This window comes from Chelonia mydas, chromosome 5, assembly GCF_015237465.2.
Source record: "Chelonia mydas isolate rCheMyd1 chromosome 5, rCheMyd1.pri.v2, whole genome shotgun sequence".
Lineage (NCBI taxonomy): Eukaryota > Metazoa > Chordata > Testudines > Cheloniidae > Chelonia > Chelonia mydas.
The window spans coordinates 41,368,305-41,394,302 of NC_051245.2; the positions used below are offsets into that span (position 1 = coordinate 41,368,305).

Genomic DNA, 25,998 nt, shown 5'->3' on the forward strand with positions numbered 1-25,998 from the left:
AGGCAGCAATGATGAAGTATCTAGGGGATCCTTCACTGGCTGAAACATGTTGATTCTGCGTGATGGTAAGGTGGGAGAATAGTGTTGACAGCTGCTCACTTCTCTCATTGTCAGTCCACCTGTGTGTGTTTTGTTGTGTTTGATTAATGTGTTCACTTGTCTGCCATTCTAATTAGAATATATTGGTATGTATTGGATAAAATAGGCCTGTAGGGGGAAAAAAAAAAAAGTTTATAATCAGCTGTCTTAATAATCTGAAAGGTTTTTTCTCTCGTATTTGCTTCACAGTCAAAATTCTTTTTGAAGTTGAGTCTGTTTTATGTCATTGCATGGCTTCCCCAAAATATAAAATATTAGCTTTAGTTATAAAACATTAATAATTATAAACCTTTGCAGGGTGGTTCTCCACTAATCTTTTTTTTTTTTAAATTACTCTAGACTTCAGAAATTGCTTCAGCAAAGAGCAAAACAGAAGACAGAGAGAACTATATGATGGAAAATTGCGTGCAGAAGCCCATTGAACCAGAAGCTGAGCACAGCACTGGAAATTCACAGATGACTGCACATGTTAAAACCTTAGAGAACACGAAAATAATTGTCAACCATGAAGATACGCTTGAGGTATGGCAGTGTGATGAGCACCATGGCAGTAAAAGAATTGCGTTCGTGTTGGATTGAATCTGCTATTCTGAAAGATAGCAATGAAAAATTATGTTGACAATAGCAGAAAATGCCCATCCCGTTAGCATTGCGAGGATTTGGGAAGTAAGTATGGTTATTAACAAAGTAATGCAATGTTTTTCTCATTTCATATTATTTTGAAATACGTTTTTATCTGCATTTATTTGGAGATACAGACTGAAATATATGTGAATTTAAAAAAAACCCCACTAAAAACACTGATATAAATATGTTGGTACTGATTTTCTGCTTCCCCTTAACTGTCTCCCTTTTTGTTGCATAGGTGGTTGTGGCCACAGCTGTCATTTAGATATCCAAGTATCTGATTTGTGGGAGCAGTCTGAAACTTAGACTTTCAAGTGACTTAAATTATCCCTACACGTTTTAAATGTAAAAAGGAGACATTTTTTCAAAAATCTGTCCCACTGTGATTAATAGAGACATCTACAGTAAAGGAGGTTTGAATTTAATTTCTGCAGGTTTATAAACTCACAACAGCTACTTTTGGTTAAGATTCAGGCAGAGATCTTGAATTCCTGTAATCTTTGTATTAGGTGTGTGATGAGTCCCTCATCTCTTTCTACTTAGGACCCGCTAGAGAGACATGACATAAACCAGTGGAACTCACCAGTGAATAAAATTACTTCAAATTACAATTTTTAAACTGTATTTTTTCATAGATTAAGTGCAGTTATATGTGTTCATTAAATAATAAACAATATATATTGCACATTCTCAGAAGCCACCCTTTGGAATCATGGAGAGCTGTATCTCCTTTCCCAGTAGCATGTTCTTAGTTCTGACAAGCCGCTGCAAATGTTTCTGGAAAATGTTATTTTTGACATTTAAAAAAAATGATTTGGTATTTGAGCAACAGGTTGGTTGTTTAACAGTTGCACAGCAACTTTCCAAAGCCAGCAGTATACCAATAAGTGAAGGAGATGCCAGGATCCAGTTGATCAGACAAAGGGACAAAATTCCTTGCTTTCAGTTGGTAACCAGGGTTATTCTCAATAGTGATGCCCATACACAGTGCTTGTTGTGCCTTGGAAAAGGGCATATTGAAGAAAGGTGCTCCACCTGCCAGTTGTTCAAGAAAAAAACACAAGTGAATGAGGGACTTGCTCCTTGAGCAGGTCATGAGGCCTGTTTCAGTACCTGAGACCTCTGCAGATCATCCAGTCCCTCAGACATCTTCAACGCTGGAGCAAGCCAATGTTCCTCAGCCAGATGATGCTGCCTCCCCCAGGAAGAAGAGATCACGTCCAAGAAAATGGTCTCTCAAAACGGACTGCATTTTGGACCCCATCAGAGTGTGGGGAGATTAATCTTCCTCTTCCAGGAAGAGTGAAGACTGGCACTGTGATTCTTCTGGTACACAAGATGGAGTTGAGCTGTCTACCCACTCTCTGAGGCAGCATGTTGGCTGCTGTAGTATTGACTCCTGTACCAGCTGTGGGATGCCTGTTGAGTCCAGTACCAATGACATTGGCACTAACTCTATGCACACCATTGGTAGACTAAGCAGCGTAATACCTGCTTTGCCTCACGGTTCCTGATACCCCAATTATTCAAGAGCATTCTGCTGCCAGGACTACTTTTGGGCGATCCTCGGCATGACCTGCATTGATTGCAGACTTATCTCTGTCGTCTCTTCGGCACTGTCTAAGACTCAGAGTGGGCAGTTGAGATGGGCCTCTTTATCAGTATCGAGGGGCTGTCAGCACTATTACTATTGTATCCCTGACCATCTTGACTAATAGCAGATGATGGGCCTATCCTCCATGAACTTAGCTAGTTCTTCTTTGAACCCAGTTATACTTTTGGCCTTCACAGCATCCCCTGGCAATGATTTCCGCTGGTTGACTGCATTGTGTGAAGTACTTCCTTTTATTTGTTTTAAACCTGTTGCCTGTTAATTTCATTTGGTGATCCCTGGTTCTTGTGTTATGGAAAGGAGTAAATAATACTTCCTTATTCACTTCTCCACACTAGTCATGATTTTATAGACCCCTATCATATCCTCTTTTAATCATCTCTTTTCCAAGCTGAAAAGGCCCGTCTTTTAAATCTCTCCTTATGCAGAAGTTGTTCCATACCTTTAATCGTTTGTTGCCCTTCTCTGTACTTTTTCCAATTCTAGAATATCCTTTTTGAGATGGGGTGATCAAAACAGTACATAGTATTCAAGGTGTAGGCGTACCATGGATTTATTTAGTGGCATTATGATATTTTCTGTCATCTTATCTATCCCTTTCCTAATGGTTCCCCAACATTGTTAGCTTTTTTTGGCTGCCGCTGCACATTGGGTAGATGTTTTCAGAGAACTATCCGCAATGAGTGGTAATAGCTAATTTAGAAGGCATCATTTTGTATGTATAGTTGGGATTATGTTTTCCAATGTGCATTACTTTGCCTTTATCAAATTGAATTTCATCTTCCATTTTGTTGCCCATTTATCAACTTTTGTGAGATCCCTTTGTAACTCTTTGCAGTCTGCTTTGGACTTAACTATCTTGAGTAATTTTGTATTGTCTGCAAATCTTGCCACCTCATTGTTTACCCCTTTTTCCAGTTTGCTGCCCTCGATTTTCAAGATACCTTGTAGCAGTTTTCCTGAGTCATGGGAAGTTTCTGAGATTTGTAGTCATAGGCCAGCATTATTAATACACAGTGCTCCCCTTTGGCCTTTCCTGAGCTCCTCGGGTTTTCACCAAATGCATGGGTGTAGTAGTTGCACATCTCAGGAAGAGAAGAATGTGTCTTTCTCTGCCTGAATGATTGGTTGAGGAGCAAGTCCAGAGATTAACTCCTCAACCATGTCTGGTTCACACTGCATCTCTTTGATCATCTGAATCTGATTGTAAACAAAGAAAAATCAACTTTAATACCAACACAAAAGATAGAGTTTATTGGGGGCCCTACTAGATTCCACAAGTTTGAGGATGTTTCTGCTAAGTGAGCAATTTCAGATAATTCATTGTCTATGGTCCTCACAATAAGGCTGTGTCCTTCCTTACTGCAGCTGTTTGACCAGTGTAACCCTTCCACTAAGATTCATATATGCCTGAAGTTGCTAGTTCATATGGCCACATGTAAGTACGTAGTCCAGCATATGAGGTTGCGTCTTTGTCCTCTTCAGGCCTGGTTCAAGTTCACGTATTGCCAGAGTTCTGAGTCATTGGACTGCCTAGTGAAAATGCCACCACCTATCCTGCAGTCATTTAAGTGGTGGATGGATCAAATCAATGTTTGCAAAGATGTACCCTTCACCTGTCCTCCACAGACCATAACAGTAGTGTCTCCACAATAGGTTGAGGAGCATATCTTGGGACTTTGAAAGTTCAGCGACTGTGGAAAGATCAGGAAGCTTCTCTTCATATCAATGACGTGGAGCTTCAAGTTATTTACAGTGTGTGTCAAGTCTTTCAGTTGCACATCAGAGACACAGTGGTTCGTATGCTTACCCGTAACAGTACTACAGTGTATTATGTGAACAAACAGGGTGGAGGCCACTACAAGTAATTCTGTCAGAAGACAGTCAAGTTTTGGCAGTTCTGTATCAGGGAGAATGCATCATGGTCTCACAATTCCAGGGGTGTGGAATTTCTTAGCCAATTGCTTCAGCAGGATTTTCTTTCAGAATTATGAATGGTTTCTGAAGAACAGTGTGTTGAGGTCCATCTTCAGAGAACGAGGCATTCTGACTATTGACCTGTTGGCACTTCTTGTTTGCAATGAAAGACATCAGATTTGCTCCTGAGCAGGCCTCAGTCCAGGTTTCTTGACAGACACCTACTTGGGTTGGGGATTTGTGTTCTTGTATGTTGTCTTCCTGCTCCCAGTCATCTCACAGGTCATTCTCAAACTTAAGTGGGATCATGCCAGATTGATTCTCACTGCACCAACTTGACTGAGACAGGGGTACTTCTCCAGCCTCCTCAGTCTATTGGTTTGACCACCCATATCTTTGTCTTTATCCTGACCTATTGATCCAGCACCAGGATCAGATTTAGCATCCAATTCTGAGCAGTCTGGACCTCACAGAATGGTTGCATGGCTAGATGAAGAGGAGAAATGATATTTAGAAGCTGTTTGACCAGTGTTACTTATTAGTAGGAAACCCTCTACTAAGGCTACTTATTTGCCCAAGTGGAAGCAATTTTCACTTTGGTCGCTAGCTCGGGAAATTCAGCTGACGCTGGCTAGCATTCAGGACATTTTGGAATACCTATTATACTTTCTGTCTTCTGGTTTGTTGCTCAATTCATTGAGGTTTCATCTGCCCATCAAAAGGAAGTCAATTTTCTTGAACTCCATGGTAGTGAAATTTCTAAGAGAGTTATTCGTTTCCACCCACCTATGAAAGAAATGGTTCTCTGGTGGAACATTAAAACTGGCTTAACTCCTCTTATGGGACTTCTATTCAAGCCCTTGGCAACCTGTTCTCTGTCCCTCCTATGCCAGAAGACAGCCTTCCTTGTTGTTATAACATCTGCAAGGAGAGTAAGTGAGCTACAGGCCTTCATGGCTGAGCCCCTGTATATGCACTTTTTCATAGACAAAGTGGTAGCCCTACAGCCGCATCAAACCTTTTGTTGAGAGTGGTTTCCTTTTACCCAAATGATTTATTTACCAGTGTTCTTTTCTAAACTGCACTCGAATGCAGATGAATAGCAACTTCACGTGGATGTGAGATGGTACTTTGGCATCTTACCTAGAGAGGGATAAAACTTTTCAATCATCCCCTCATTTTTTTGTTTCCTATGAGGATCGAATGAAAGTTCAGGCGGTCTCTGCACAGGTGATTTGCAGGTGGATAGCTTCCTGAATTATGACAACATATGAAGTAGCTCAGACAATGCCTCCACAGAGATTACGGGCTCATTCAGTGATGTCTAGTGATGTTGATAGCATTCCTCAGTGATGTTTCGATATTAAACATTTGCAGGGCTGCTACCCGGTCTTCTGTACATACTTTTACCAAGCACTGTGCTGTTACCATTGCATCCAAGTCAGATGCAGACTTTGAGAAAGCAGTCCTACAATCATTGTTTAAGTAGATTCCGAGCCTTATCTCCTAAGAGTACTGCATGCGTTACCTGAGGGGAACACGTCTGTAACCACTCGAAGGAAAAATGGTTATTTACCTATACTGGTAACTGATCTTCAAGATGTGGGTGCAGACATATTCCATGATCCACCCTCCATCCCCTCTGCATTGGTGTCTCTACTCTTCATGTTCGGTGCAAAGGAACTGAAAGGGGTTGGGGTGGCACTGCCCTTAGCCCCTCCCCTGGCTATTCAAGGGCACAGGGAGCAAGCACCTCCCTGATGGGTACTGCTAAGCAAAGTTCTTTCGCTTTGGTATACTGGGCATGTGCACACCTGAGTAGAATTACACATCTGCAATTGTATCTCAAAGAATAACAATTCTAGTACAGGTCAGTAACTGTTTTATCTGCTGCATTAAAATCATGGGGAGAGTGATAGAGATGGTTAGAGTGAGTGACTATGCCAGTTACACTGAAACACATTTCTGTTTTTGGGAGGCTAAATTGTGTTTGCTGGTCCTCACAATAAGGCTGTGTCCTTCCTTACTGCAGCCAAAGGCTCTATGAAATAGAGTTGTCAGTCTGCATCATGGAAGAAGAGCCATCTGTAGCTCCTACCAGAAGTCCTGCAGATGCAATTTCCTGAAACTCCTAGCAGGAAGAAATCTGTGTCAAAAAACGTTAAATTTGCAGGTTTCAGTTTCAAGTCTCCCTACTAGAAGGATTTTGCAGTATTTTTAAGAGGAAACAGACTCCCCTAAAAGAACCATCTACGTCATGGAAGGAGATTTTTTTCTTAAAGAGCAAACTGATAGCAAAATAAAGAAGTGACTCAAAGTATTATGCTCAGCTGCAGCTTGGCAAGCTGCTATGGTCTTTAATACCTTCACCAGAGCTCTTTTCGCTTGGTGTGATTAAATAAAAGACAAGCTGACATCTGCCTTGCACAAAACCAGTCAAGCTGGAACTCTATTTGTTTAATCTCCCTGGGTAAAGTTAAATGTTCTCCTATAAGTCCCTTGGTTTCAAATGTCACTTTAAAAATGTTTATTTGGATGTATCTCTGGAAAATGGATGCTTGTACAACTGATATTGCCCCCTCAAAGTTTACCGGCATCAATCAAGCTGTTCAGTGAGAGGCTAGAGAAGGAGGTAGCCAAACAACACACAAGGAAAAACATACATTGCCTTCTGATCATCTCACCCTGCTCTCCTCCTGTTCCATCTCTTCACCTCAGAAAGAGGTTGAATTTTCAGCTTCTCAGACTGAACCCTGACCAAAAGAAGCAGAAAACATTTTCCCTTGTGTATTCAGCCTTAAAACCTAGATTCAGAACTCAAACTTCCTAGCAAATACCTGCCCTCTGAATATAAGTCTGATTTCAGTTTACTGCTGCTCCGCACTTTAATTTAGAATATTATTAGATCATAATAGAAGTGCCCAGAAAAAGGGGAGAGACTAAGCTATCAAACTCCTGAAATTCTGCAAAATATCCAAGGACTTAGCTAGTTTCTGTTCCTGAAAGTGATAGCATCGCTTTTTGCCTCAGGATTTACTAGATCACAAAGTGGAGGGCATTCTCAGGTAGGAGGTTGAGCCCCTGCAGCCTACCTATAGGCTTTCCTTACCACACTTTGTTCTGCTAGAGCTGCTGTTTTAGATTTTCCAAAGTCACTTATGATTTTGAATACCTGTGTTTTTGGGTGCCAACCTGGAAACTTAATTATGATATAAGCATTCATTAGTGTTGTTTGTAATATCTGGGCTTTCTGTAGGGTAGCACTTTTTATAGCATTCACTTAACTTTTTTAAGCAACCCACTACAGATTTACAGCATAAAAGCTGTTTGTTTTTCCTTTGGCAGGAGTCAGAAGAACTTTCCTCTGATGAAGAGATGAAAATGGCAGAAATGCGCCCACCGCTGATAGAAACTTCCATTAACCAACCAAAAGTTGTAGCACTTAGCAATAATAAAAAAGGTTAGATAACAAAACACACAAAATCAAGAGTACTGTCATATGGTTCTGAGGATTGTTCATTTCTCTGTTATTGAGTAAATACCTAGGTATGGCAGAATTTGATTTTTATTTTTTTGTAAATTTGGTAGTTAATAGTGATTTATTTTTGATCCTCCACCCCACCTCAATTTTTATAGATTTAAAAAAAAAAAATTCACAATTTTGCACCAGGGGGCACCCTATGTTGTCATAGAACCGTGTCAGCAGGGCTTCAGAGGGCTCTCTACATGGCTGGGATACAGGGTCCCTGTGGGCGCAAAATGCGGGGGAAGCTGCACTCCCTGGTAGCTATCAATGGATTTTTTTTCCATTGATGTCTTTTTGTCAGGTAAAATCAACCTTTACTGATGACTACCAATTTAAACTGAATCCTGCCAAGCCTATAAATGTCCTATTTTTGTGGAATAAATGGAAAGTTAAGCTGCAGAAAAATGAAATTTGCCAGGTGCCTCTTTGCCATACCAGACTGGTGCTCATAAGTCCAAAGCCACTTTGTTCACTCTTTCTTTCAGGAGGAAACTTCGTATTATTAAATTTGTTAGAAGAACCAGAATTGGTTCTCTGGAAGATAATTGTTCTAGCCAGGGCAACCATTTTGTCAGAAGAGTAAGGGCTAGTCCAGATTTTTGGGACACAAAATTTTAAAGGTTAGGAAAGCGATGGCTCTTTGCCCATTTTATATATTCTCCTATGTTGCCCAGTCCAGTTCCTTTCAGAGCAAGAAGCACTCTGGACGCCCTATATAAAGGGATGAGGGTCAATGAGACCGTATGGATCTGTAGGGCTTTGCCCTGCTTTGGACCCACATAACATTCATTCACTCACTTGCAGAAGAAGTGTGAGAAAGGGAGATGATCTTGACAGTTAGCAAAGCCTTCTCTCGCATCTGATATCTGGTTAATAAAATGAGCCAAAAGCTCTTTTTGTCCCAGGAGCCAGAAGCCAGGTTGGCAAGTTAATTCCTATTGGTGCCTGAGTTAGTCTCTTGGAGCCAGATTTTTAAAGTTAGGCAAGGTAAATTGTATATGTACATTTGCCTGTCTAATTTATTTGTATAAAACTTGACTTGCTCATGCACATGGCTAGTTTGGTGCCTAGTAGGCCATGCACATAGATGATTGGTACTTGCTCATCAGGTATTTGTATGCATAGGTTAGGCAAGAACAAATGTGTGCAGAATACGTGCCTTACTTAGGTCTTCATGAAAGTACTGCAGAGTTCTGTTTCTGGATTATAGTTAGGCATAAAAACATTGTTGATCGTCTCTTGCTATATTTATAAAACTTACTCTTCAGAACATAACAGTATTTAGAGCACATCCAAAGGTTTTTCAAAGATCCATTCTCTTCCAGAATATTTTGTCTAATTGTGTTATAACTATATACAGTACATTCCTGTTTATCCAGATGACTAGGGGACATACAAAACTTTCAGATAACCTGGCATTCAGATAAACTGAACTGCTATTTTGCGCATGCATCCGATGAAGTGAGCTATAGCTCACGAAAGCTTATGCTCAGATAAATTTGTTAGTCTCTAAGGTGCCACAAGTACTCCTTTTATTTTGAGCTGCAGTTTCACTGATACAGAAATATGGGGAATGAAGGGAGTAATGCTGATGTTTGCTTAATACTTTGTACTTTATTAAAGAATCGAAAAAAAACTTCATTGATTTCATTAAAACTCTAGATTGTATTAAAACATTGTGGGACATAATTTAAAGTATTTGTCTATTTAAAAAAAACCTGACTAATCACAGTCAGTGATGAAGGCTATTGAGAAGTTATTAGCAGATGATTAACATTGGGCTACATGAGGGACACACTGGATTCAAATAAATGGAATTATATGGTAAGGTTAGCAAGTAGCAACTTTGTGTACTGCTGCATTACCATTTTTCTCACACGTGGAGCTGAACACTTTACTTGGAAAAAAAAAGCTAATAAGGTTTGTGTAATATAAGCACTTGAAGGGGGTGTCTAAAAACAAACACGTGAAACATAATTTGATTGATGGCCTTTGGAAAAGATTATATAATGTAACATTGGTACCTGGCCAATAAACATCACAAAGAGTAACAAGTTGAATTTCAGTAATAGACAAGTACTGGCTGCACTTAGCCAGCTGTTCCTTAAAAAACAGGAACCATTGCTGACAAAAACAGAAATCCCATCAAATTATATGAAGCAAAACTGAACTTTGCAATGGCGATTTATTAATGTTTATAATTATTCTTATTATTATTGATAGTGTTAGAGTGTATGAAGAAATTATACTTTCTTTTTCTAGTAATATGCATTACACGTGATTTATTTTTTGACTTTATAGAAGTTCAGTATGTACATGACTAAACTGTCAAACTTTGTTTCAGATAATAAAGATGCAGATTCCTTATCAGATGAAGCCACCCACAACAGCAATCACAATAACAGCAATTGTTCCTCTCCTTCTCGAATGTCAGATTCAGTTTCTCTACATACTGACAGTAGTAATGACATTTCAGTATGCTCTCCGGACAAAGAAACACATAGTGCTGCTATTTCCAAAATCAGGTTTGTGAAACAGTTTATAGCAAGGCTATAACAGCAAGGATACCTGAGCAACTACAATAGAGAAACTTGTTGCTTATCTTTTAGTACAAAATTGTTGTTATAGTCCAGCCTGACAGCTTGATTATTGTTCATTAAATAATTAATTTAAATATGTTTGTGTTCTAATATAATTTTAAATAACAAAATAGGACTTTTATCTTGAAGTATAACACAAAATAACTTATTTTTCTTTATTTAAAAAAAACAAAAAAGCACCCCAGCAAATTGTAGTAGTCAAGAAACTGTTCCCATCTTCTTAAGGTACAGTGATTGGATCCTTTTGAACTTTTATTTTTCTACTATCTCTACAGAAAACTTCATCATATCATTTATGATTATTCAGAGGATGTTGGAGAGCAAATAGTTTAACAACACAGGTTGCAAAAAGTGGTTAGCTTTCCTTAAATATTATAATCTATGTGTTTAATGGCTAGCAGGCTATAGTTTAGTAATTAAAATATGATAAACTAAAATGAAGGCTTTTTTTCTCATGCTAATCTTATCTTTAGAAGTATCCAGTCAGAAATACAATTTTAATTATTTATTGCAACAAAAATGACATAAGTACAATATTGAAATATTAACTCTGAACTTTCAAGTGGAATTCTGAAATTAGGGCTGATTTTACAACCTGTTGCTAATTCAAGAGTTCTTTTTTACATGAATTGTCCATTAATTTCAGTGCAACTTGTCATGCGAGTAAGACTTGCAGGATTAGGCCTTTAGTACAGAATGTTTTTCCTAATGGAAATATAACATTATAAATTAGGTCAGCAATTGGTCTTTTGTCTCATCAGGCATCCATGGTGTGGGACTTCTGCATGATAATACACAACTTAGCAGAACCAGTAATTAAAAATAGATCAGTGCTATTGGCTGCCTCTTCGGTTTTCTCAAAGAACTATCTTTTTTTTTTTTTTTCAGGCAAGAAGATGAAAATTTTAATAGCCTTTTGCAAAATGGAGGTGAATTAAACATCACAGTAGAAGAAGAATTCAATGCGCAAGAGAAAGTTACAAATTTGCCTGAATATGAATTAAGGATTGAAGAGAGATTAGCTCTAATAGAAAAAGGTGTTGACCTAAACACAGCTACTGAGGAATCTCACAAATTAGACCAAATTAACATGAACATCAACAAACTGACTAGTGAAGATGCAGTGCAACCAAGTGTTATGGAAAGATTAAAGACACAGGAAATAGTGTCGGTAACGGGCTGCTTAAACTATAACATGAAAGAAGAAACTGAGCTCTTCGAAAATAGAAATCAGTATTCTAACCTCTGTTCTATAAATAAAGTGAATGGACATTCTGAGAAAGCTCTGCGATCTCCAAGGAAGACTGAATTAAAGAGAAACATTACAGTTGACACGGATTCTTCTGTGGATATATGTATTTCAAAGAGCACTGAAGACCTGTCCCCACAGCGAAGTGGCCCTGTGGTGAAATCTCACAGTATCACCAACATGGACACTGGTGCTCTAAAAATTTTTGATATTGTTAATGACAGTGGATCCCAAGTGCCAAACTCGGTGGCAAAATCTGCATCTGCTGGTCCAGATGGAAAAAACATCGTCCGAAGCAAGTCTGCTACTCTTCTATATGACCAGCCTTTGCAGGTATTTCCTGGATCATCATCATCTTCTGATTTAGTATCTTGTACAAAAACATTGTTCAAGTTTGATTCAAATCACAATCCTGAAGGTGCTAATGTAGTTAGACCAGTGGCAAGTGGTGCGCAGATGTTCAGTGCACCTCAGTATAATATCCAATATAGCAGCAGTACAACAGCCAAAGACACCTTGTGGCCCCCAAAACAAAATGCCCAAATAGAACAAGGGAGCTTACCACCTCAGCGCCTATCTAGGTCAGACAGCACAGAAAGTTCTAATTATGTAAAACATTCTGCCAACATGAATTTCTCCAATCATAACAATGTTCGAGCCAATGCTGCATATAACATGCATCAAAGGATGGGTGGAAGACATTTAGAAATGTGGGCTATTCCACCAAATGATAGACTTGTTCCTGGAGCAACCAGAAATACTCTTCAGAGACAGAGCAGCATATCCTCTACAGCTTCCATAAATGTTGGTGATACTGGACCCTCAAGGCGTGCCCAGGTTCCTGAAGGGGACTACTTAACATACAGAGATTTGCATTCAATGGGAAGAGCTCCACCAATAATGTCTGGGCAACCGAGACCTCTTTCTGCAAGAACATACAGCATTGATGGTCCAAATGTACCTAGACCTCAGAGTGCTCGCCCTTCAGTGAATGAAATACCAGAAAGAACTATGTCAGTCAGTGACTTTAATTATTCACGGACTAGTCCCACAAAAAGACCAAACCCAAGGGTTAATTCTGAGCATTCTTTGTTAGACCCTTCAGGAAAAAGCAAAGTCCCTCATGATTGGCGGGAACAGGTGCTGCGACACATTGAAGCTAAAAAGTTAGAAAAGGTAAAAAATTGTTAATTATTGTTCATCTTTCTGTCTTCCTGTATTATAAAAAAAAAAGCTATGTAGTCTGTATTTTGATTAATTTTTCACTTTGTAATGAAAATGTGCTCTGAAATTTTTTAAATGGGACCTGTGAACATTTTTTTTCAAAAAATATAGGTAATTGTAAATTTGTTGAATGTCTCTGAGAAATATTCAGATAACGGATTATAAACGTACCCTTCCCGAAAAAGGAAAAAAACTTATTTTCCCACATCATACTTGTTGGCTCAGTTAAACTACGTTAGAATGAACCATTACGTAACATCATGGCTTCCACTAGGGAGCCTTGCTGGACTATAGAGCCAGCCCTTAGAGGCTCAGGTAAGTGTTTTTTATTGTAGTGTAGTTTTAAAAAATTATATTAAAATATAACATATTTTGCAAGGTGATTGAAAAGTTAATGGCTTTATAGTTTCAGTTGCATCTGAGCACCAAAGCCATACTACGTAGATATTAATCTGGAATCTAGTCTTTTGGAGTTCATGTTTGTCAGAGTCTTGAATGATCTTTTAATGCTTTGAGATAAGGCACTTAGTCATCCTGATCATGTAGTAGATCCCAGCAGATTTTTGATATGACTGACCATTGGGGGCAAAGAGACAATGGCTGATATTTCTGCAGCTGCTTTGCTATACCCGGAAGATAAGAGTTGATTAGCATTGTTGAACAATTATGTCATCACCAAGGGATATGCGGTGAGGATAGCATCTTTTAGGAATGTAGTCATCCATGTTGCCCAATGTATATGCAAAGCCTCTTAGGAAAATATTTTCTAAATATAGGGCAGTGTGTCATTGCACTGCTGATGATACACACTACTTGTCCTTGAAAACATGTTGCCTTGGATGACATTGTCAGTCAGATGCACCAAGCTGCTTTATCCTTACCCTCAAGAAGATGAAGTCTTTCTGGTGGGTAGTGATGATCATGTTAATATTTTCCTCACCTCAGTGTCCCTGCTTGTTAAGGGGATATATTTGAAGATGATAAGCAAGGTTAAAAATCTTGGCATCATATTCAAACATGACTTTTCAATGGATGTGGAACAAAAGTGTTTTTCTGAATCTGCACAATTTTTTTCAGGCTGTAATCTTCTTTTTATGTGATAATATCAGAACAGCAACATAAGCCCTCATGACCAAGAATCTTAATTATTGTAATTCCCTCCTTGTAGGAATAAGTTGTAAACTCTGATTCAAGCCTTATCTGGGTAGGTATGTGAGCTCTGATATCATGTACATTTTAAGGATCTCACAATAGTGCTTTCATTGTGGTAGATCCTTGAGTACCCACAGAAACTAAGGACCATCACTACGGCCCTACCAGACTCAGTCCATTTTGGTCAATTTCACAGTCATAGGATTTTTAAAATAATAAATTTCATTATTTCAGCTATCTAAATCTGAAATTTCACGGTGTAGTAATTGTATGGTATTGCCACCCTTACTTCCGTGCTGCTGCTGGCGGGATGCTGCCTTCAGAGCTGGGCACCTGGCCAACAGCTGCTGCTCTCCAATCACCCAGCTCTGAAAGCAGCGCAGAAGTAAGGGTGGCAAAACCGTGACCAGTGGCGGATTACGCTTTTCTGGGGCTCTGGGCCAGAGCAAGTGGGGGGCCTGCCCCACTCCTTATGCCTGCAATCACCCCCATCCCTCACCGCCTGTGCTCCTGCTGGGGAGCAGGGTCAGGGCATGGAGACTTGCCCCACTCCCTGGCAGGAGCGCCAGGCCGGTGCAGCAGAGCAAGCCCCTCTGCCCCAACCCCACTCAGCAGCAGCAGCGCTAGGGAGGCAGAGTATGGCGTGGGGGCCCCCCAATTGGCTGGTGCCCCTGGGCACAGACCCCATTGGCCCAGTAGCTAATCCACCGCTTATCATTACTCCGCTAGAATAACCTTGCGAACCCCCTGCAACTCCAGTTTGGATCAGGACCCCCAGTTTGAGGAACGCTGGTCTCCTTCAATGAAATCTGTATAGTATAGGATAAAGGCACACAAAAGACCAGATTTCACGGTATGTGATGGATTTTTCATGGCCGTGAATTTGGTAGGGCCCTAACCATCACAGACCTCATCACTTTCCACTCCCAGTGTAAGGTGCACATCTTCAACCTTGCCTTCTCTTGTATAAATACATAGAAGCGTAGACATAAAGAACAAAAACAACCCTACCTAAACAAAATACTACACTTTATGCACCATTCTCCCCCTGGGGATAAGATGAGAGAATGGGACGAGCTCTGCCAGTAGTGTCTGGGCAACAGAGACTTTTTTCTGCCAAAACCTATAGTACTGATGGTCCAAACAAACCAGACCTCAGAGTGCTTGCGCTTCAGTGAATGAAGTACCGGAGGGAACTATGTCAGTTTGTGACTTTACAAATGTTAGGCAGGGCACCTACTACATTACTGAACGACACCAGGTAGTAGGTGATAAGGGTAGTGTAAGAACCAGAGTGTGAAATTTGCTGCCCTCACAGCTCATCCTTTCCCTCCATGTGTTTAATAACCCCTTACTTTTTTTTCCTATTGGAATGGTATTGTGTAATAAATCATGTCTCCTTAATTCTTATCCTTCCCTTCCACCAGTCTAGTTTAGTTTATGTTGGAACCACTAGGTTTATTTTTTCTTTAAGATTTAAGAGGGTGGCTTTGTTTTTATAAATAATGCTATTAGTTTTTACAGTGGTTTTTCATTCAGCAGTCTGAGCACAGTTCGGAGATGTATGTGGTTGCGTGAGAGACTTCCTCTTTCTCCGTGAGTGTGCTTTTATAGGTAGCATTTATTTTTATATTGTTTTGGTACATGATAAACATCTCAAAACCATGCCATGAATGTCAAAAGAGCCACAGATGTGCTTCTCTTGGCTGGCTTCGAGAGACAGCTGGCCAATACAATAGTGAGGAATGTGAAAATCCAGTTATTTGCTGCATGTTTCTCTGTCCTCTTCTATTTAAGGCATTTAGGAAATAGCATTACAGTTTCCGTACCTTTTTGTTGTTGTTGGTTGTTGTTGTTGTTTTTAAGTTTTTTGTTTTTCAGGTCACTTAAATTAGTCCCATAAATCAGAAGTTGGTAGTTTCAGGTGTGCTTCTGTTTATAACTCAAAATGGGCTTTTAATTTTGTAGGAAGTTATTCCATACTGTATTCTAGACCTCTGGGATGTATGCTGGGGAAAGAAACTGTATTGTTAATTTAGAAGATCACAAATACATATTCTTTAACAAACATTTCACAACAGAGGAAATTAACAGATTAAAAGAGTCTGCTGTGTTTAAGCATTGTAACGGTTACCAAACGAACAAAAAAAAAATCAGGAAATACAAATTTAAGAATAATATCTCCATCTTTAATTCATACGTTGGTGCCTGTACTTTTACATAGTAGTATGGTTAAGATCCCTGTTCACCTTTGCTTTGCATTACCTGACTTTCAGTGGTTTATATAACGTACTTATTATTTCTATTTAGGGATTTTTAGTAAAAGTTTTCATAAATTATTTTTGTAAAGTTATAAGTTCCATAGTTTCTAAACTTATACAAGAACAATCTTTTAAAATTCTAAAACATCAAAGGCTGCCTATAAATCAAAACCAGAGAAGCTAATTCTTGTTTTGTGACACTCTTGGACATTTTCGCCTGGTGATGTAAAGGGGAAAACATTTCAAGCAGCAGTTTTCATAAGGGATCAAATGAAAGCCTGAAGTCTAGCAAATAAGGTTAATGACTAACTTCAACATAGCAATGAATATTTGTAATCCAATTTAAATCACGTAAGGGATATGCTCCTATCATAATTGAGCAACCTGAAATTATGCAATGAGAGGAAAAATGATAGCTAAGACCTTTTTGAAAATAGATCTTCATATAGAGACTTGAAAAGTCAATAAAAATTGTTGGACTGTTCACTACACTACGTTACTTTTTTTGTAAGTGGAAGAAAGTCTCTTCTTCAAGTGTATTCCACGTCTGGAGTGCATGCATCCCATCCACACAAGACTGGAATTTTTTGTGTGTGTAGCATTGTGCATTGCAGCCACATCTGTGTCCTACACGCACCCCGATGTGCCGTAACCAAGGTTATAAAGCAGTCCCATTCCTCTATCCTGGAGTTGGCCAAAACCTCACCCAGGTCCTCTGAAGAGAGAAGACATAAGGAGCACTGTTTGCATTGTACTCTCTCTCTGGTCCTGAGCCGATACAGCCTAGGAGGCAATTCAAGACCCAGATCAGGTTCTGCTGATGCCTCGCCACTGAGTGACCACTGACCAGTCTGAGCAAACTCTCCAGGAGTCATTGATAGTCCTGTGATTGGATCAAAACACTCAGCACTGAAGTCAGCAGTGCAGGAGTGCTCTTCAGACCTCCTGGCACCAGAAAGTGTTCTGACCTAGACGCTACCTTTGGTACTGAAAATCTCAGCACTGATTGCTTCCAGTCCACATTTGACAATACCAGCCAGCCTTCCCCCCTCTTCTTCATGGTACCTACATGCTTCACCAGTACTGGGAGACTTGGCAGTTTCACATCAGTCTGAGTCTCTGTTGCTGTCTTCTACTAAGAAACTATTGTCACAGGTTGCGAACCTTGCACAGCAACGACAGGAGCTGCCTCGTCCCTCTCAAGCACATGAGAGAGATGCTCCACCTGTGGAGGAGAGGTATTCCTTCTCCTCCTCGGCCTCAGAGGATTAGGTGATAGGCAACACACCCCAGAACGATGTGACCCTAGCCTGTGTGAAAGGACAATCAGAGACCACTCCCACAAGAGAGACTATGGAGATGTCTTTGAGCTGTACCCTGCATGATACTTAACCTTGCCTGTACCCCCTTTCCAGAATCCCATGCATTTGTGGTCCTTTTGGGCACTCTACTCTCAGGATTCCAACAGCCCCTCAGGAGATGAAGGCAAGGTCGCCCTCTTTTGAGACCGCAAGAAAGCCACCCCAGTCAGCTGCCTCCTAATGCAGAGAGTGAGCAGGAGGACTTACAGGAAACAGAAGCCAAAAATCTCCTCCTCTTTGACAGATGAAAGCCGATCTCAGTTGTTCTAATTCAATCTGACAATCAATAGATTTTCCAGTAACTCCTCAGGAAAATGGTGGACACCCTGGAAATTCTGGTCAATATACTGCAAGAGTAATCACACAAACTTCTTGACAGCCTGCACTTATTGGCCCTTGCTAAATTGGCAATGCCATTAAATGATGGCACTTGGAACCAACCAGAAGACTTTGGCAGACTCCTGCCTCAGAAGCACCTACATCTAAAAGAAAGCAGACCTGCCCTATCAGGTCCCCATCAAAAGTTTTGAATATTTCTATAAGTATTTGACACCAGAGGTCCAAGAGAGGTCCAAGAAACAGGATGAACCTAAAGCGACTCCCAGGAAAAAGCCCCCTTAAAAAAAAAAGCTGACCTCTTTGGTCAGAAATCATATTGTTCAATCACCTACAAAGTTCACTGCCAGTTACCAAGCGCTCCTCGCTAAATGAGACTTCCTGACTTGGGATCACATATCTCAATTTGCGACAGATAAAAATCCCTAGTGCAGGAAGGACAGCTGGTTGTATGGATCTCATTACAGGTCTCTCTTGACACTTCTCATATGGTGGCCTGTGGTATTGCTACAGCAGTAATAATGCAAGGGCCTCCTGGTTGTAGTCCCTTTGAGGAATCTGCAACTGATGGGGTTCTTCACACACTGAAGGATTCAAGTGCGACTTTGTGCTCCCTGGGCATGTACGCTCTGGTTCCCAGAAAGAAACTGTACAAGTCTCAACTCTGTCAGATGCAGAGGCAACCATCCTCATATTATTTACAGTCAGCAGAGATCTTCCAAGCCTTGGAGGAAGAGGTTCCAGATGGGGAGATATAATCCCAAAATTTGACTAAACTAAACTGTAGCCATTCTAGGTGTATTTAGCTACTATTAATTAAAAGCCTGTTCCTCCTCTATTACATACCTTCCATCAACTTCATAATAGTAGTTTTGATGGTGTGGTTAAGCGTCTTGCAGAGACAAATTTTCTCACCTTTGGGAATTGTTTAAGTTTGTTTCAGGAGACATGGAATCAGATGGTCTGGATCAGTGGATCCTGGGGAGAAGGGATATTCCATCCCATTCTAGTCCTTTCCATCTGGGACCCTTCTCACAAGATACTGCACAGGAAGGAAATGGACTCCCTCATAGCAGGTGTAGTGCCCTTGGAATTCCAAGGCAGGGTGGTGGTTGGTTGTTTTTTTATATATATATTTCCTGGTCCCAGAGAAGGAAGGGGGATGGTGCCCTATCCTGGAACACAAACAACTCAACAAGTTCAGGATGGTGACCCTAGCATCCATAATCACTACTGGATTCTCAAGACTGGTTCACAACACTCATCTTACAAGACACACACTTTCATATTGCAACACTCCTGCCCCACAAGAAATATCTCCGGTTTCTTGGGGGAAAAGTCTCATTACCAGTACAGAGTGCTTCCCTTTGGCCTCCATGTGGCACAGGGTCTTCATCAAATGCCTGGTAGTCATGGTTGCACATTTGAGAAGAGAAGGAATTCAGATCTATGCTTACCTCAATGACTGATCTGAGGTCAGTCACCTCAGTACATGAACAACTCCATCTGAGCAGTCCTGGCTCTTTTTGCCACGTTGGCCCTCAGAGTCAAGTCAGACTGTAGACTTCATAAGGAGCAGTGTTGAACTCCTCACTGGTGAAGGCCTGCCTGCCCACAGGACAGATTTCTTATTCTAATTCTCAGGTCAGATAGCTTCAGTCTCACCTGACAATCTGAAACTCTTTGGTCCCAGGGTTTCATGCATCTGTGCAGTACAGTTTGCCAGATTTCACCTATGTTCCATACAAGGGTTCTTGAGATTAGTGTATCAACCAGGCAGATACCACTGAGACATGCTATTCACATTTCTCCAGGAAGTCCTCTCCTTGATCGATTGGTGGAAGGACCCTCTACATGTGTGCAGCAGGGTGCCCTTCTCCATCTCTTCCCAGCATAACTAGTGACATGAATCTTCAATAGGATGGAGAGCTCATAGGGGCCGCTTCAGATCCAAGGCTTCCATTCCACCCAAGAGGCCAGGCTTCACATAAACATCCTGGAACTGAGAGCCATTCAGCTGGCATGCATAGCCTTCTTCCCATTTCTTTGAGATGCCACAGTACAGATGCTCATTGACAATACCACAGCAACGTACTGTATCGACCACAGGAATGCGTTCACTATCACGGTTGTGCCAGGAGCCAAACCACCTTTGAGAATGGTGTATCAGTCACCATGTATCAGTCACCATGTCACATCAGTAGCATTACATCATTCTGGTCTACAAAACAGCTTCGCAGACCAACTCAGTCGTCAGTACTCAGCCATGAATGATCACGCAGGGACTCCATGCTGTGAGACCTCTTCTTGCACCTGTGGGCCTTCAGTTTTGGGCCGGTTTGCCATCTGACCAGTAAGAGAGGTGCCTCAGATTCTGTTCCAGGGGAGGAGCCAATCCCAGCTCCCCTTCAGATGCCTTTCTGATCGTGTGGTCACCGGGACTCATGTATGCCTACTCCCCAATTCCTCTGATACAGAGATTCCCTGGGAAGATCAGATAAGCTGGGGCTCTGGTAATAAGGATAGCCCCAGCATGACCCAGGCACTTTTGGTTCTCAGACCTCATAATCTGTTGTCATGGCTCCTGATCATGCTCCCTGAAACACACCCTGAAATAATACACAACCAGGTAGAAAAGTCCTTCACCTGAACTTAGCACCTCTCCATCTCACAGCATGGCTAATGGCTGCTGTATAGCATTTCAAAACATCCTGATTTGCAGCAGAAAAGATTCCACCAGACTGACCTCTGCTGCTAAATAGAAGAGATTATCTATCTGGGTGCTGGAGAATAATTTCACTTCTTTGGAAGCACCAGTGACTGCCATCCTGGACTGTCTCCTCACCTAAAAGCATTTGGACCTTTCCATCTGTTCTGTCAAGTACATTTGGCAGCCATCTCTGCCCATGATCCTCTGATGGAAGGCCACACCTTCTGTTATCCAACAGTATCTTGTCAAAGGTATCCTCCATAGCTTCCCACCAATTAGAAAGATGCCGCCCTCTTGGGACCTGTGCGTTGTCTTCACAGCTTTGATGGAACCTCTTTTAGAGCCTACAGCAACCTGTTCCTTATACGACTTTTCTATGAAGATCTCCTTCCTATGGCCATAACCTCAGCCTGAAGAGATTCAGGCCCGTATGGTGGGTCCACCTTATACAGTATTCCACAAAGACAAAGTAACTTTTAAAATCTCATCTAAAATTTTTACCCTAAGTGGTTTGATTTTCATCTTAACCAAATGATCCATTTACTTGTCTTCTTTCCCAAATCACACACCACCCAGGGAGAGCTGAATCATGGAAGGTTAGGGTTGGAAGAGACCTCAGGTGGTCATCTAGTCCAACCGCCTGCTCAAAGCAGGACCAACCCGAACTAAATCATTCCAGCCAGGGCTTTGTCAAGCCAGGCCTTAAAAACCACTAAGGAAGGAGATTCCACCACCTCCTTAGGTAACCCATTCCAGTGCTTCTCCACTCTCCAATTGAAATAGTGTTTTCTAATATCCAACATAGACCTCCCCTACTGCAACTTGAGACCATTGCTCCTTGTTCTGTCATCTGCCACCACTGAGAACAGCCAAGCTCCATTCTCTTTGGGAACCCCCCTTCAGGTAGTTGAAGGCTGCTATCAAATCCCCCCTCACTCTTCTCTTCTGCAAACTAAACATGCCCAGTTCCCTCAGCCTCTCCTCATAGGTCATGTGCCGCAAGCCCCTGATCATTTTCATTGCCCTCTCCTGGACTATCTCCAATTTGTCCACATCCTGTCTGTAGTGGGGGGGCCCAAAACTGGACTCAGTACTCCAGATGCAGCCTCACCATTGCTGAATAGAGGGGAAGAATCATTTCCCTCCATCTGCTGGCAGTGCTCCTACTGTGCTGTTAGCCTTCTTGGCAACAAGGGCACACTGCTGAGTCAGGTCCAGCTTCTCATCCACTGAAATCCCCAGGTCCTTTTCTGAGTAACTGCTGCTTAGCCAGTTGGTCCCCAGCCTGTAGCAGTCCATGGGATTCTTCCGTCTTAAGTGCAGGACTCTGCCCTTGTCCGTGGTGAACCTCATCAGATTTCTTTTGGCCCAATCCTCCAATTTGTCTAGGTCACTCTGGACCCTATCCCTATCCTCCAGCATATCTAGCTCTCCCTCTAGCTTAGTGTCATATGCAAACTTGCTGAGGGTGCAATCCATCCCATCATCCAGATCATTAATGAAGATGTTGAACAAAACTGGCTCCAGGACCAACCCCTGGGTACTCCACTTGATACCAGCTGCCAACTAGACGTCGAGCCACACCTTCAACATTGTCATGTCTCTTCCTACTGTCTAGGAGGGCTCTTAAAAGGCTTTGTTGTGTCTAGAATGTTCCTAGCATTTGCTGACAGAATGAAGGGTCAACCTATATTCAGCCAAATACTTTCAAAATGGGTCTCAGATCGTATTAAGACAGACTACGTGGTGACTCATTTGGACCCATTCCGCCAGAACTCAGGCAGCCTCTGCAGTTTTCCTGCAAGATGTCCCAGTCTTAGAGATTTGCTGAGCAGCTACCTGGAGTTCAGTTCACACCTTCGCCCAGCACTATTCCCTAGTGTAGATCTCCCTGTCTGAAGCCTGCTTTGTCATGCAGTCTTTTTTCCAGTAAACTCTAGTAGTGCTTGCTGTCTCCATGCAAGTTATCACTTGAGTAATCCGGAGTGGAATACATGTGGACAATCACTTGAAGAGAAAAGTTACTACCCTACAGTAATTCTGGCTTTTCAAGATGCGTTAGGCACATGTTTTCCATGACCAGCCCTCCTTTCCTGCTATTGGGGAATCCTTGCTAAATTATATTTGGCGTAAATGAAGGAGCTGGAGATTTGATGCAGCTGCCAAATCCTTTATGCCCTTGGCTAAGGAGTGCTGGGAAGGCACACAGGCCGCAACAGACACTGCTACTCAGAAAGATTCTGGTGTTACATGTGAACCAGAAGTGGAACATTTGGACAACACATCACAAAAAACCAGTTACTGTACCCATAGAAGCCATTCTTTTTCCTTATAATGTAAAGCTGCTCTCTAGTGGTCACAAATAAGTGTGTATATATAAGCTGCCAAGAAATATTTGATCCATGCCCTGGGTGTGTTTCGTTTTGTTTTTTATTTTTTTTAGCTTCTTGCACAGATTGAGCTTTATTCTGTTTTGAAAGCCTTTAATCTTTTTCACCAAATTGTCTTTAAGGATATGGATTACTTAAATGTACTTAACATCATGTCAAGGTAGTGTTTCTGTATTTATCTTGTTGCAAGTTCCCATTTTAAGTATTTAACTGAAACAAATCTATTTGAATTGTGAGACAATACGCTGTGTTCAGTGGAGGAGATGGTGAAGAGGAAGAAGAAACAGAGTTTTGAAGGGTTTGGGGTATCTCTACCAGGAGACCTGATGCTCTTGTAGACAGAGAACAAAATGTTGCCATGGATCCATGAGCACAGAAGTGGATCATGGGTTTCTATTCAGAGGGTGCTCATGGCTACATTGGCAGATTTCCTTTAGCTTCCTGGTGACCATAAAAATCAGTTGAAAAACCTCCTCTTTTTAACTCATTCCTCTGCTTTTCCCAAAGAAATAATGTGTAAATACCTTCTTTGCTTAATTCAACTGTTCAAGGTGTTCATCTTTTGTTAGCATTTACTATGATTTGTTAGTCAGAATGGGAGCAGAATGATGTCAATTAGATCATTTTTTGGCACGTGTATGTTTTAACTATGGGGTCAGTACCTCAAAGTCTTAATGCTTTTTTCATTAGCTCAGACAACATCAGTGGCCTGCATCTGTAATGTTTCTGTGATAGAAATCTTCAAGGCTGCCTCCTGGACTTTTGCCCACATGTTTACACAGCACTATTTTTTATTTTATTTGTCATTTAGATCTCATGCCCACTTTGGAAGGGTAATACTGCAATCCTTGTTTAATTAGGACTCTTTCCTGGGGGTTGGAATGCTTTGCTAGAGTCCCACAAATGGGAATATGTTGAGACCACCTTAAATGATAGAGGTTATTTGAAGAAAGGTAACTGTGGTTTTCTTAAAGTTGCCTTAGCAGATTCTCATCCATCTCACGCTGCTCACCCATCTTCCCCTTTCCTTTGGCATTGTATTCCCAGGCTTAGCAAAACAAAGAGAGACAGCTGGGGACTGTACAGCCTCTTATGTCCTGGGTTCCAAACAGTTGGTGCTGTAAGAACCACCGTGTAGTCCCAATGGGCATTGCTGATTTAGTAGGTTCCCAGTGGTCAGTGGCGTTGGATGGAACATCCCAGAAGTGTAATGTAGTGGGAACGCTCCTAGTAGTGTAGTCTCTGGTGACTAGTATGCATTCCAAAAATCAGTATTGTATGTGCATTTAAAAAAAAAAACAAAAAAAAGTATTCACCCACAGTGGTTATAGTATTTTATAGTCCAATTATAAGTTTGGAACTTTTTGTGAGACCTTTTTTAACTGAAAACAATCACACAGGAATTTCATAGAAACAAATAAAAATGCATTTCCTGGCTTTTGATGTTTTGTGGCGTATCCTTAACATTATGAATGTAATTTTTTGTACACAAATATTGTCACGCAAAGGATTCAGTGTCAGTGTTTAAATAGGTGTCTAGTTCATTTGTCAGTTTGGTTAATTTTGGGACTTTCCCCTTCTTTATTTTGGATGTCCCTGTTCTTTTATTTGTTTGGGCAAGACAAAACTTCATGGGGGCAAGGTGGTAATGCTCTTGCTGCTTTTGAAACCATTGCCAATACTACAGAGGTCAATGTTGCAAGTTACTGTAGCTTTAAAAAAAAAAAAAAAGCCTCCAAGTTTTCTTGAACTTACATTCCCTGCTAGGTAAATCTCTGCTCAGTAAATTTGTCTGAGTGCATGTTATTTATTTCGTGTTACTTTTGTGTTAGTAGAAAAAACAAACAAAATGTCTATGGCTGAAAAAATTTTCATTGTTGGACAAATAATCTTGAAAACTGTTGAGACAAAATAATGGCTCTGCTGAGAATGAAATAATTTCAGCACAAGTGCATCTTGGCTGTCAGTTTCCTTTCCACCAACATACCTATTGGATATGTTGGAAATAATTAAAGTATGACAATTTAGATGAGTTAAACATCTATATTGTTTTCCTGAGCACATATACATCTGAATGGCCTTATCAACATGTAATTTTGTATGTGTACTATGTTAGGTTGCATGTTGATTTATCGTAAATAAATGTAAATGGAGTGTCACTGAGGTTTTTTGTACTTCACGATGCCACAGCTAATTTAATTGCATGGTATTTATTTTTGCATGATATGGAATATATGTCTGTATAAGTCTGTGTATAACTTGTCCTGTGGTTTATGCATGCTGCACTAATCTCTATGTTAAATCTGTCCCCTCTTTATTCAGAGCATGCTGTCTAGGTCCTTTAATTCCAATTATGCTGCAGTTAGCAGCTTTCACTATGGCAGCTCTAGGGATCTGCATGGCAGCCAGAGTAGTGTTGCCTTGAGTGTTGCAGACAGAAGAAGTTCTGGTGTGCACATTGTTCGTGTGAGTACCTACAGTAGGCTATTGCAATATTTAGAGGGGAAAAAGGAAACGTGAAATATGTCTTTAAATCAATAATTATAAAAAAAAATAGTTTAAACTTGTGTTATGAGTTCCTTGGCACTGAACCCAAACATTTAAATTGCCTTGAGTTCATATGCTCTACCTTCTTTACAAGGCATTACAACTTACAAAACAAATTGTTTTTCTAATTGGCTTCCACATGCGATCTAAGATTATTTTCTGTTTTGTCCTCCTCTGTAACCAGATCTGTAGATGATGATCCTTTTATTCTGAATTTGATCCAGGTCTAAAGAGACCCGAGTTGGGGTTTACCCGTTTATTTTCAATATTTGGTAAAGTAAACCTTATTTAAAGATGTCTGGAGGCAATCAAGCAAATTAAGTTGATATGTAGGTTGGCAAGAAAGATGAAGGTAGTTTCAACACTGAACAACCTGAATGAAGATCT

General features: G+C 40.8%; 1 protein-coding gene across 30 annotated transcripts in view; it reads left to right on the forward strand.

The window, feature by feature from the left end:
• ERBIN (erbb2 interacting protein) overlaps positions 1-25,998 on the forward strand; it is a 225,178-nt gene that overhangs the window by 179,952 nt on the left and 19,228 nt on the right. For 24 of the 30 annotated variants that reach the window (XM_037902921.2, XM_037902915.2, XM_037902925.2 and 21 more), the window contains 5 exons: positions 439-621; positions 7,601-7,715; positions 10,126-10,306; positions 11,270-12,806; positions 25,387-25,530. In XM_037902921.2, the coding sequence (XP_037758849.1) occupies positions 439-621; positions 7,601-7,715; positions 10,126-10,306; positions 11,270-12,806; positions 25,387-25,530 (2,160 nt within the window). The remainder of the gene's footprint in view (positions 1-438; positions 622-7,600; positions 7,716-10,125; positions 10,307-11,269; positions 12,807-25,386; positions 25,531-25,998) is intronic. The other 6 variants (XM_037902923.2, XM_037902924.2, XM_043546445.1 and 3 more) reach the window with 1 other exon arrangement.